General features: G+C 42.8%; 3 protein-coding genes across 9 annotated transcripts in view; 2 read left to right on the top strand and 1 right to left on the bottom strand.

Annotated features, from left to right (window-relative positions):
• FAM169B (Protein) overlaps window positions 1–1,238 on the top strand; it is a 209,829-nt gene extending 208,591 nt beyond the window's left edge. Inside the window, exon 13 of the transcript XR_014885823.1 lies at window positions 1,142–1,238. The gene's annotated coding sequence lies outside the window, so the exon portion shown is untranslated. The remainder of the gene's footprint in view (window positions 1–1,141) is intronic.
• A 1,941-nt stretch (window positions 1,239–3,179) lies between these two features.
• On the bottom strand, window positions 3,180–12,240 carry ARRDC4 (arrestin domain containing 4). Its single transcript, XM_085233856.1, has 8 exons — window positions 11,757–12,240; window positions 10,506–10,572; window positions 10,077–10,224; window positions 8,284–8,386; window positions 7,445–7,701; window positions 6,731–6,893; window positions 6,030–6,184; window positions 3,180–5,864 (listed from the first exon to the last, which is right to left on the bottom strand). Exons 1-8 carry the CDS (start codon window positions 12,223–12,225, stop codon window positions 5,808–5,810), a joined length of 1,419 nt encoding a protein of 472 aa, XP_085089982.1. The 5' UTR covers window positions 12,226–12,240; the 3' UTR covers window positions 3,180–5,807.
• LOC109369662 (uncharacterized) overlaps window positions 8,451–12,852 on the top strand; it is a 60,075-nt gene continuing 55,673 nt past the window's right edge. For 6 of the 7 annotated variants that reach the window (XR_014885828.1, XR_014885827.1, XR_014885829.1 and 3 more), the window contains exons 1-3: window positions 8,451–8,796; window positions 10,036–10,087; window positions 10,860–11,116. The gene's annotated coding sequence lies outside the window, so the exon portion shown is untranslated. Of the gene's footprint in view, window positions 8,797–10,035; window positions 10,088–10,859; window positions 11,117–12,209; window positions 12,344–12,852 lie in introns of those variants that run through there. The other variant, XM_085233867.1, reaches the window with a different exon arrangement.

Raw genomic sequence — 12,852 nt, 5'->3', positions numbered from 1 at the left:
GTTTGTATCGTTGGAGTATGTTTGAATATCAGCTGCGCCGTGTCCTGGATGCAGCATCAATTAACAGAATGGTCCTGCTTCAGGCCCCCATGGACACGCGTCCACATGGCAACTGTGAGCCTTGTCGGCAGCAAGAGATTAAGGAATTAATTGGCAGGGTTAATCTTCGTGTCAGGGTTGGAAATGAATTGTTAATTTGTTTGGATGAACATAATGTCCTGTCCCGGTGATGGCAGGTGGGTTCACATGAGAAAAAAGCCTGTGAGGTTGCCCTTCCTGGGGACTTCTCTGCTTAACACCTCGAGCTGACAGACCTCCTGAATTCCTTGCCCCTGATGCGTGTGACTGCACAGGGCTGCAGGAGGGGGCTGAGCTGCCTGTGGGCACGGCACAGCTGGTGGGAGCAGGGCTGGCTGCAGCCTGGCGCAGCTCTATTGAGGTACAGCCTCACTTTCCCGTTTTGCTCCTGTGTGCTGAGCAGATGTGATGGCTGAATCACAGATAAAGGATCATAGCAGCCTACTCCCTGATCTCCTGGCGAGGGAGAGATCACTGGTAGCAAAATGCTGCTGCTGGGATAAGGAGGACCAGCCCTGCACACAGCGTGCAAAACTTGGTCTCTCTGTGGTGGTATTAATGTCTGTCAGAAACATATCTCCTTATCTCCTCCTCCAGGACACTGTGGTTGGAGAATCTGTGTCAGATCAGCAAATGCTTTTCCTTTCCTACTCTCATTTAACACCTATGACCACAGACTTTTCCATTTTAGTATCTTTCTAATCTGTTTAGGCTAATGCATTGGTCACATCACATTAAGAGAGATGATAAAAGCACTTCAGGGCTTAAATTATTTAAATGAAAATTTAACATTTTGTCACTTGTGATCTCTTTTGTGCATCGATTAATCCAATTAGTTCAACAGTAAGACTTGCATTCTTCTCATACAGTGGTCTGACTGTTGTGACTGACATAGCCAGATTCTGGATGTGACATCAATAAGACTATCCTATTTACAGCTCTGGGACCTTTCTGGCTTTGCAACAATTCTATTTAACACTTGTGGTCTAATATTGTCCTCTTGACAATTCTTCTGTTTCTGCTGACAACTCTTATGTCTGTTCTTTCGTTTTCCCCAAACCAGGGTTGAAGAAAGCGTGTACTCGTGCTCCCCAGAAGCTGTCTCACTGTTTACAACATACTGACTGTGAGTCCTGGCTGGGAGATGCCTATGACAGGTCAGTTGGTTTGTAAGAACATTCTGTTTATACATATGCATTTTATCAGAAAGCCTCTGTGTGTAAATATGCATATCCCACTGCTGGGTACTGAGATACAGGTACAATCACCAGTTATCTTTGGAAGTCAGTGTCAAGAATCTCTGTGCCCAGTACCTAGCTTTTTGGGAGAATTGCACTGTTCTAAGGCTCTTGGAACTAGTAGCTTCTCACAGCCAAAAATATTTGGCAGCGGGTTTAGCCTACATATCTGCACTGCTTGTGCATGTTGTGTGTGACCACGTCTGATACCAGGCATCGAGAGCAACTGGCTGCTTTTGGTGTTCAGGTCAAATCCCCTCTTAGGGCACTGTTTGCTGCTTCAGCTGCGTCTTCTTTCTGACAATGACAACATCTCCTTTCTATCCCTTCCCTACTTCCCTGCTCTCCCATTTCCATCCCACAGCCCCCACAGTGGATGACTGTTTATTGCTTTTAACTCTGTTGGTTTTTACTCTGTACTCTTTCTATCAACTAAGACTACAAACGTCCTTATGCTGCTCTGTCTGTGTGAGCACAGACTGCCAGCTGAATCTTGTGCTACAAGTGAAGTGCCAGTGAGCAGTTTTGCTAGAGGGGAGACTAGGGGAAAGTTGTCCATTAGAAGTCTGGCACACTGAAGATGGTAGAAGCAAATGGGTGATGCTTGTTATTAGGCTGTCATAGTGATAGCTGCTGAGTGGTAAATACCTACCAATCTACCTCACCTGGCACTTCCATATCCAACTCTTAATCTGACTACAGTTATTACTTGAAAGCACAACTAATAAGAAAACAAATGCCATCAAGCAACACAGCAAGTATTGTGTGTTAGTATAAAATCATTTTGATCTGCATGCCTCAGTTTATCTGGGGAAATCTATTTGTAGGTGTCCATCAAGCACAAGCACCTGCTCCTGCTTTCACCTTGCATTTCACGTTCTCACCCTCCGGGCAGCCAGATGGCTGAATGTAAGCCCAAACTAAGAGGGATTTCCTCCTTTCTTTTGAAGGGATGGGTGCTCAGAGATTTATCAGTAATACAGTTGTACTTAATCAGATCGAATCTGCCTGCGTTATAACAAGCCCTGGTGTAAGCAGCTACTCTAGTCAAGTCCCACTTGAGTTACCATTTTGCATTCCATGTAAAACCACTTTTCATTTCTTAATATTGAAACAACTTGTCTTAAAATGCCAATAATGAAATGATAATGTAGTATGATTATGTAATATCATTTCATATTAATTATGTTTAATAATGATGATCACAATGTAATTTGGAGCACGGACTGGCACCCTGTCTGCTACATCCATATAAAATTTGAGTATTGGAAGCAAATGACCAGGCCCATGAGATGCCTAATTAGTTCTTTACAGAATCTGCTTTACATGCCAGCCTGCACTATCCGTATTGATGTTAAGATATTATATAATCAGCTTTAGAAAAATGCAGCAGTCTGAAAGCCTCTTTTTATGTCCCTGTGCTCATCCACTACCCCAAGGAGAGCACTGGAAAGCAGCAGAATTTGATTGGAAAGCAGGCATTACTGCCGTGGCTGTTTTGGCATGGAAGATAAGTAGAGCAATTGATCATCTTCAAATCAACTTTGTGAACTGTGTTCTCCCACACTTAAGTGAGATCTATAGTACAGATTTAATAAAAGGAGTTAGGTGTTCAAATGGGGCAGTGAAATAACACAACATACTATTTTAAGAGTTTGGAATATGGCCCAGTTAAGTGATCTCTCTTACTCTGTATGGGAATTGTGTTCCTGTTCAAACATCAGAGCTGCAAACACAAACCTGCAGTACCTTCTCTATCCTTGTATGGAAGAGAACATCATTTATTACCTGTTTAAACAAAGACAATTAAAAGACAAGTTTTTCCATCTTACAGATATTGAAACCAACAGGAACAGCGCTATGTGAGTTTTATACTTTTATTAACAAAAAAAGAACCCATAGGGCTCATATTAGTACAAAATACAATCATGTTCCTGGATGTTAAAGTTTAACAGCTTTTTTTTTTTTTTTTTTAATTTTGTCTCTCTTCAACTGTTTCACAGTTATCAAAACAACCCCCCTGCTTATTGAACTTATTGTGCAAACATTACTTAAGGACCAATTTCTGCACTAAGCCAAGTGTCCGAGAGCAGAACTTGATCTTGTTTTCAACCCTCCTTTGAAGGACCAGGTGTGCTTCCTAAGAAACACATTTTAGTAGTTTTTTTGCAGCAAACAGTCTAAGGCCACAGTTTATCTGCAAATAATGAAGAACAACTCACAGAGGAAAAAACAACAACAACAAAGCGTATCTTTACCTTTCATCTTTTGTTTGCCTGACCATGTTTATACCAATCAAATAGCCGATTAGCACACATCACCTATCAGGAATTAAAGTAAAACAAAACAAAACAAAACAACACAATCTTCTTAAAGGTAGTATTTTGAATTGTTAACATGCAAATTAGTACACAGCCACAGTATTTTTCAAGTAACCATAATGGTATCTGTTTAAGGAAATTATGCTTGTTCCCTTTCCAGGTGATATGTAAAAGAAAATTCTGCACTGAGTGTATGGGCATGCCAACACTGAAATAAAAGGCATGAGAGCTACATGTTGAGACTTAAGACAAGACATACTCATTTTGAGAGTGTCCTTCCTAAAACATGCGCTCATTGGTTAAAGCTGCATTTGCCATAGATGACAATACTTCAGTTTGCAAATGAAAAATGTAACTGCAGTTTAGAAATGTGAATCTTCATCAGTTTGTCTTTTACAGTGATGTAAGAGTGACTTGAGGTGAAGTGCTAGAAATCAGACAATGTAAGGAAGTCATACTAAAAGAAGACTAAAAATATACATCCGTATATGGTTGTAGAAAAATCCCTGCTTCTTGAATGAAGACAGATTTCATAAAAAGCATTCAAACTTCATTAAACTGCAGTTACTGATGAAATGAAAGAAACTCAATTGCTATCCTTGTAATGATCAGAGAGTACAATGTTTTAACCACATGAAGCACCAGGTTTTATCCCAAAACCCTTCTGTAAGACATATGGAGTAGATCTAGCAGTTCAAGATTCCCTATAGTTTAAAGACTTGACTGTAAACATGCATACTGAGAATGCTGTGTTTCGGCTCCGTTAAGTCATCTGTTCATGCTGGATTACTTATTCCAATTGATGCTTGGCAGGAAGCAAACATTCTACTTTAAATGAAGGCAGCAAAGGGCCAAGTAATAAGATGTGCCTTCATTCTTAGCAGCAAAAACTTACTGTTCTACATGACCTGAGGAAGAAAACATTAAAATATTGCACAAAAACAAAATTAGACAGCAAAAACAAACAAGGAAACATTAACAAAAAAATAAGATGGATAGCAAATGACTAGTGCAGCCCCTGACAATAGATCTCTAGACAAAAATGCAGGAGTAATGAGAAGCATTGTGCCATTACCAAAGGATTTTGTTCCTCTGGTGTCTGCTTCCACTTCAATTATATGCTATATCTTTTTGGGGTATATTTAAGCTTCTCTCTATGCTTTCCATCTCATTCACTAATCACAGGAACTGTTCAGGGTCCCTTTCAGAACCCTGGAGTATCCTGGAGCTTAAACAAGACTCTTTTTTTGGTCTCAGATCTGACCGTAAGTACATTTGCAGAACAGAGGTAGGCTTATAAAGGCTTCTGAATAAATAAGTATTGTCCATACTGTGAAGTATACCTGCTGTTGGCAAAAGGATCTTCCCTTGCCATGCTTCCCCTTATTATGCTACCCATAGGCTTAAGATGCAGAAGAAGAACAATACAGTAGAAAAGGCTAGAATAATTCCCTTAAGAAATCCCTTGAAAGAAAGCATAGTGCATAAGCTGATATCAAAGTTCAGTTTTCTTTTACATACTCTTATCTTTCATTCAGTAAATGGTTGTCTTCATAATATTGCATAATAGCTATTTTGTCATCCATGACATCTTTAGAATCAGTATAAGTTATTAAACAGTACCACTTGGCAGGCTCTCATGAAATGAAAAGTTAAGCTAGAGTGAAGATTTCGCTCCACACTGTAGTAGTGTTCCATTCTTGGATGCACACAGAAGCCCCTTGAGCACTGCGACATCTTTTGAAACAATTTTCTTACCCCACATTCTGTTAAGCTACCCGTGTTCTACTAAGCAAGTTCCCAACATCATCCTTACTTAAATTCTTCCAGAGTGTTCCGTACAAAGTATACATTGATTTCTCTTCAGAAGATCCTCATACCTCCACTGTGTACTTTATGCAATACATCCACTTTTTTTAAAAAGCATTCTGTATTTTCCAGTTCTTCTCATGTACCCCAAGCAGAGCTGCTCCCACAGAATCTTCTGCACAGGCTAATCCAGCAGATTCTCTTCTGCCACCAGACATTCTCATACCTCCTTCTCCATTTCTTTTGCCTTTTTTGAACGCAAACTGAAGTTGTGAAAAAGAAAACTGTCTCCTTTTTAGCTGCACTGTCAGCTGAAGCAGATAAGACATTCAACGCAGTGATCCTCATTACAAAGCCTTCTTCAAAGCATTAATGAAACAGGCTGAAATTCTTCTACATCAGTTGGATGTGGATCAACCTACAGGGAGAAGGAAGTCGATAATTACTGCCTATAGTTCTTGCATCCCAATACTTTCCCTCCCCCATGTGACACTTAAAGATTCAGCTGAGACTTTTAAAAAAAAAAAGCTGGGTTTTTTTGAAGCCTGTTTGGAACCTATTTTTTTATTATTATTTTTTTTACCTCTGAATAAAGAGGTGGAGGCTGAAACCGGAACTCTTGTATGTAAGCAAACACAGGACAACACAATTGTTCCTCACAGTCGATTGGTGGTGGATAAGCAGTAACATGTCTGGAGAACTCTTCCTCAGACACTACATCAGCGTAATTTGGTGGTGCTGAAACACAAGAGATAACACTGTGAAATTCTGAAGTATTCTCTGGCAAGACAATATATGCCTTACAATATCCTAAGACCACGAAGACTGTATATATCAAATATCTTACGCTGTCAGATTTTATGGAGTGCACTGTATTCATAAATACTGCATCTGGAACCATGGCATTAGCATACTTAAGTGATTCAGCAGGCATGCTACAGATGCTTTTAGAGCTACTCCAGCAATATATTGGTATTTTATGAAGGAAATTTTAGGTGCCTTAGTTCTAATTCTACTGCAAAAGTAGAACTCCTGCTATCAGAGGTTAGTTATTTCAAGATTTAGTTGAAGTCAGCTAGAGGTGAGGAGACTCTTAAAGAGAGTTGGAGCTAGGGTATGCCCATCTCTCCTTCTGGATTTTTAGTTAGATACACATGCCTTACTTCTCATGAGTCATACTTCAGTGGTCTACATCCTTTATTGATCTAGTTTTTGAACTGCCACTACTACCTTTTTGCTGTAAACAATATTATGTGGTATTGTAAAAAGTTCAATATATATTACCTTCAGGGTGTTCTGGCAGGGTTAAGGCCAGCCAACTCATATCCATACTAAACTGGCTGGTAATGCTGGAGTTTCTGCTTGAAAAGCCAATACATGGAATGGTGCCAATCACTAGAGGCATTTCAATCATCAATTTCTTAGCACCAGGAATATGGATATACACCTGTGTGACAACCCCCAAAGAAGAGAAAAAGACATAATTAGATTCCATTGAACTACTGCTCGCAGAAGCTGCCATACTGCCTCTGTTGCAGATCATTTAAAAATTAGTTTCCTTCATCCCAAATGTTTAATGAAAGCTGCCAGCACATTAGTTATTTTTCAGTCATTTCCTTCCTTCTCTACCTTGTCTCCAGATGACATTTAAAAAAAATCCAAAACAGGTTGACTTCCAGTCCTGCCTTCCCATTTCTGAAGAGAACAACTAGAAGAATCCACTTAGAAATACTGTCCCCTGATAACCTCTGCAGGTCTAGAACTGAACTGCTGCTTCCCTCAGAAACATTTTCCTTATTACTCTTATCTTTCAGTTTCAGAATCTCCTTGTGGTTTTCAGTCTGTCACCTGCATATGATATTTATTGGCATTTACTGTTGCTCCCCAATTCAAAATTTAAGAACTGCTCAGTAATGAAAATTCTTCTGTCCCCAACTTAACGTAGCTTTCAGCAACTGTTATACAATAGTTGTATTTGTAAAGAAAATCCATACTTACAGCTAATGAATATTCTACACGAATAATACAGCAGTCAAGTATAGAGGGTGATACAGGTGGGATTTTCAGAGTTTTCCCATTCCAGGTATCTGTACTCCCAGAGGCAATATGGTTTCCTCGCACATTGGCAACCATCTGACGGAAAGTTTTTGTCTTCCCACTGGCCAGGTACGTTTGTGTTTGGAAAATGGCAGCTTTTGGAACAATCAGGCGAGAAGAACAATTCTCGATTTCTGCATAGATTGGTATGGCTTCCCCTTAAAACCAGAAAGAGTTCAGTGAATAACTTGTGCTTTCTTTTAGAAATATCAAAGCTGTTTTGCAGCATGTACATCACCCACCTTAAAACTGAGAACAACACTTGCTAGTTTCCTCAAGCTAGTTTCTTTACAGAGTTGGCATCCAAGCAGAATTAAAGCCACTTATTACATTTTATGCATAAACAGTGATTCATTTTAAAACGTTAAGCAAAATATGAACAAGTGCTATAAGCTTTATTTGCAAATTACGCACCAGTCTTCCTTCTATGCAGTACTAATTGCATTCCAGAACATTCCGTTTCCTCAGTGTATCTAATATTATCAAGATGTGAAAGAAGCTGCTAAAGCTCTTTCTTACAGAAGAGTAAATACCCATATGGGACATGGAAAAACCCTACAGCCCCAGTGATGTATTGTATCCCCACTAAAAGCATCTTGTTCTTTATAACCAGATGTTCATGGCTTTTCCATTAAGTTTCCTGACAGGGCTTCCTTTCTATTGTTGCCTTTACAGGGATGATAAAATCATCTTAGATGTTTAATACTCATGTCCTGAGGAGTGAAGACAGTTTCTCTTACCATTACAGTATCCCTTCCTCTCAATTTTGGCACTCAGAGACACTGGCCCAGAGGTGAAAAACCAACAGCCAACCATCTTCTCCTGACTTCTCAGAACAGGTGTCTATAAAACAAAGGGTTTTTTTTCTATTTTATTGCATGAAGTTATCAATCACTTGAAGTTTAGTGTCATGCCTAAGAATCATTTAAATTAATTCTAAAATCCCTTTGGATTTGAATCTTTGTACTGCTCAATGGAACTGGTGTTTTGCCCACCACGTGGAGTGGCAGCAAGTCTTGGCTATTTGAAGACAGGTGTGTTTTAAAGCACGAATCTGTATTTAGAAGGTATCAAATGCAGAAGACAGAGACTGAGTGTATTTGAATTAATGTTTCCAAAAAGATTGATTCAATGCATTTTTATAGGTGTTCCTTTTTAAAAGTCTAAGGAAGAATTGCTGTATTTATGCCCTTACATAACCCTAGTGCAGAAAAATGCAGAATGAATTCCATCTGCAAGCAATAGTTAAACAGGTAAACTATTTTTATCTTTGTGTATCTACTAAGCAAGGACAAATGAGCTAAGGTGATACATCTTTGTAACTTGTAATCCACACAAACCCCTAATATTTAGCATTGTGACAAAAAATACAACATCCAATTTTTCCAACTGTTCCAAAAACTTCCCAGTTCTTTTGGTGGATTCCTTGTAATACTATGAGCAATGGCTGCTGTATGACTCATTGCCCCCTCCTGTGCCATAGCCTATGTCAACTCCATACTATCCTTGCAGTAACCAGACACGCTGTCTTCACACTCCTGACACACACTGATGTAAAAGGACTATATTCTGCTTACAGATGTCACTGCCAAAGCAATTCTATAACTTCTAGCTCTGGAGAGATTAAAATGTAAGCACATGAAAGGAAGGAAAAAAATGTGCTAAAAACATCTCTTAGCTATGTTCATCATGATGAAATGTTAAAATTATCCTAGCGTTTTAAATAAAATAGAAATTACTCATTCACATTTAAATGAATAACCATTTAGATCCCGTGCTATCATGCTATCATGAAAATGCAAGGTATAATTTTACATTATTTTCATAATATGGGCTGAGATAAAAGAATCCAGCTCGTTAGTGTCTATCTTGCCTCTTTTCTCATTACTTAATGCCTGATCTTCCTTATTACTCTACAGTATTTCTGGTGACTATTAGAAGCTCTGCTTTAATGTCGCCAAATCTGTCATAAGGAAATAACTGAAAAGATCTCTGAAGCAGCTGCATGCACACACTTAGTGTTAGAAAACGACATGCAAAATGGAAGGAGACGTAACATAATGGCCAGATCATAAATGACAGGCTGGGCATGATTAATACTCTTCTATAATTACTGCTCCTCAACCTACTATTATTGAAGAGTTTAGGACACTGCAGCCTTGTAAATGTAGTTGCTCTGGTAAGAGTAACTACTTTGTGCTTGTGCGTTATTATTATTAAGCATTATTTATGCATTTGAAGCCTGCATAACTTTTTGGCAAGAGCACCTCTGCCAGCAGGGTTGTAATCAATGGTATTAGAAAAAGAAAACCAACACAAAAAACCAACAACTCTCTCTGTTTGCTATTCACACAACCTAAGATCATCTATTTATAGAGAAAAGCTTAGGGAGCTTACATGCTTTCAGAAGTCAGAAAATGGCTCTCTAGAATAACGTGGAAATGTTTATAGCTGGATGGAACATGATTTTTTTTTAATTTTTAATTCTGCAGCTGGTCTTAAGGAAGGAAGGGGCAGTGGAGGACCCTCTTACCAATAAAGCTGGTGAGTTGACATCGATATGGCTGATGACCTGAAGCTCTGTCTGTACACTTTGATCAGGTGCTGCAGGTCTTTCCAGAATTGCTTTCACATAGTACTGAATACTGCCATACTTCCCAGTGAAAGAGGTCACCAGAGGTCTGAAACAGTCAAAAGGATTACCGCAGGTTTATAATTCAGTTCCAAACATGAACACTTTCTGTGTATATAAACATTTTCCAATTTACATATTGTATTTTTAGGGCCTTAGGGAATCTGTAGCAAAGGGCATGTCCACAACCTGGTGGCTGATTAAGACAAACATGTAAAGCTGAGCTATCAGTATGATATTGAAAAAAACATGAATCAAATTACATTGAGTTAATTTTCCACAATAAGCAGTGTCCAGCACAATCCCTTCAGGTTGTGTTATTTAACTTACTCTTGTGGGAGTTGAAAGCTGAAGGGAAATTCATGTCTTCCATCTAATAGAACTAAGCCTTCCTCACCTGTAAGATAAAAATGAATAGTGTATTTTAGTTACTTTGTAAATAGAAGTACAAATTATAAACACCCGGATGCAAGGGACTGGTAGAAGTTTTTATTGATCCCAATGGGTTTTGGATTGGAGCCCATACTTTATTTATTCTGTAGTGTGACTTCAATGAAAAAAAAAAAATAAATAAATAAAAAAAATCAAGGAAACACAAAGTCCTTGAGTTTCAATTCAAGATGTTGGCCAACCAATCCAAAACGGATTCTGGGAAGCATACAGTAAGTTTCTTCTTTTTAACAGGACAGCGATTAAGGAAGTGATTATCCCTCTGTAAGCGGCGCCAGTGAGACCACCTCAAGTACAGCGCTCAGTTTTGGGCCTCTCACTTCAGGAAGAATACTGGACTGCATCCAGAGAAGAGCATCAAAGCTGGGTGAGGGGATTAGAACACAAGACATGTGAGGAACGGCTGAAGAAGCAGAGGATGTTCAGTCTGCGGGAGGCCGAGGGGAAACCCCATCACACTCTGTAACTGCCTGGAAGGACGGCACAGCAAGGTGGGTGTCGGTCTCTGTCGGTCTCCCAGGTGACAAAGTGATAGGACACGAGGAAACAGATTAAGTTGCACCTAGGCAGGTTTAGGTTGGCTGTCGGAAAGAACTCCTTCATAGAAAGGCGGTCAGGCACTGAACAGGGCAGCTGGAGTTGCCATCCCTGGAGGTATTTGTGAGCTGTGGATGCGGCATCAAAGGCCAGTGGTGGCCTCCACACGTTGGTGTCAGCCAGATGTGGTGACCTTAAGGGTCTTTTCCACCCACAGTGACTCCACAATTCTCCGGCTGCAGCTAATCCACTTTTTTCAATTCAGCTACCTTCTGCACTGAAAAGCTGCAATTTAAGGCCAGTGTAATGAAACGTATTCTTACTAATCGATGTAATCTTAATGCAACCATCGAGGGCCCGCCGTCACAGCGCTCCCAACGGCCCGACACGACTTCCCCGCAGATAAGCGCTTACACAACGCCGTGTGCTGTAGGTGCTCGGCGCTGCCGCGGGTGGCACAACGCGGCTCCGTCAGCCTCCGCACACCGCTGCCCCGCAGAGCATCGGGGCGCCGCTGTGAGCGGAACAGGCGAGAAAAGCTGCCGGCCCTCGGGGCTGCGGTCCCGCAGCGTCGCCCCCCGCCGCCCCGCTCACCTTCGGCCGCGCTCGGCAGCAGGCTCTGCCGCACGTCCAGGTAGCGCACCTCAGCCTCCCGCCGCGGCCCCGCCGCCGCCTCGGCCCCGCAGGCCCCCGCCGCGCCGACGGATCCCGCCGCCTCGCTCCAGGCGACTCGGGCCCGGCCCGCCGCCTCCAGGCGCAGCCCGCGGAGCGGCAGCGGTCCCGCCAGCTCCAGCAGCACCCGGCCCGACACCGTGTCCCCGCTGCAGTAGCCGCCTCGCCGGGTCTCGTCCTGCAGCATCAGGGCCAGCGCCTTCACCTTCCCGCCGGCCCCGGGGCCCGGGCCCGGCCCGGCCGCCGCCATCGCTCCCCGGCTCCCCGGGAAGCCCGCGGCCGCCGTCGACAGTAGCTTTAAAATCCGCCCGTCTCCGCCGGCGCCCGCAGCGGAAAGTCCCGCCCCCCGGCCGCGCCTCATTGGCCGTTGCCCGGGCGCTCGCCGCGCCATTCGTCGCGGGTGACGCTCGTTTCCCGGCGAGCGCACGGTCGGAGTGCGTCACGCTGCGTGATCGCCGCGGCGGAGCCAATGAGTTGCAGGCGGCCGCGCGTGGACAGCACCCTGATTGGTGAGAAAACTACAGCTGCCCGGACGGGGGACCAATGGCGGGGTACGGCCACCACGTGTACAGCTCGTGGATAAACAGGCAGGGACGGGGCGGGGCAAAGCCGAGAGGGGGCGGGGCGCGGAGCGCCGGGGCGTGAGGGGCACGTGGCGGGTCCTGCTACTGGCCTCCGCCCGCGGAACTGTCCTGGTTCCGGCCTCACGGCAGCCGAGGGGCTGTGCGGAGGTCGGGGCCACTCATGAGCCTCCGTTCCTGCCTGCGGGCTGAGGTGGGAACACAGAGCTGTGGGTTCGGCCTCTCTCTGTGGGTAGTGGGACTCAGAATCTAAGAACAGGGTGAGATGGTGCAGTGCAGTGTGTTCCCATTTGACCTAAAAGCTTGGGAAAACCCACAGCTCTTCAGTGGTGAATGCATGTATTCTAGGAGGGAAGCAGGTCAGCTATGCAGCGGTGTGGCCCTGTGCCCCAATCCCAAGCTACAGCCACAGCCCTGCTCCTCACAAAGCCAAGTGC

This window comes from Meleagris gallopavo, chromosome 12 (assembly GCF_905368555.1).
Source record: "Meleagris gallopavo chromosome 12, MGAL_WU_HG_1.1, whole genome shotgun sequence".
In the NCBI taxonomy this organism is placed as follows: domain Eukaryota; kingdom Metazoa; phylum Chordata; class Aves; order Galliformes; family Phasianidae; genus Meleagris; species Meleagris gallopavo.
This window is presented reverse-complemented; position numbering and strand designations above follow the sequence as displayed.

What these genes read in the sequence shown, in the direction of transcription:
- ARRDC4 (XM_085233856.1), bottom strand. Translation starts at nt 12,225, where the DNA reads ATGGCGCGGCGAGCGCCCGGGCAACGGCCAATGAGGCGCGGCCGGGGG. An exon ending in GCTGCCGAGCGCGGCCGAAG is followed by an intron (nt 10,573 to 11,756) that starts GTGAGCGGGGCG and finishes TTTATCTTACAG; the next exon opens with GTGAGGAAGGCTTAGTTCTA. An exon ending in GAGGAAGGGATACTGTAATG is followed by an intron (nt 7,702 to 8,283) that starts GTAAGAGAAACT and finishes TCTGGTTTTAAG; the next exon opens with GGGAAGCCATACCAATCTAT.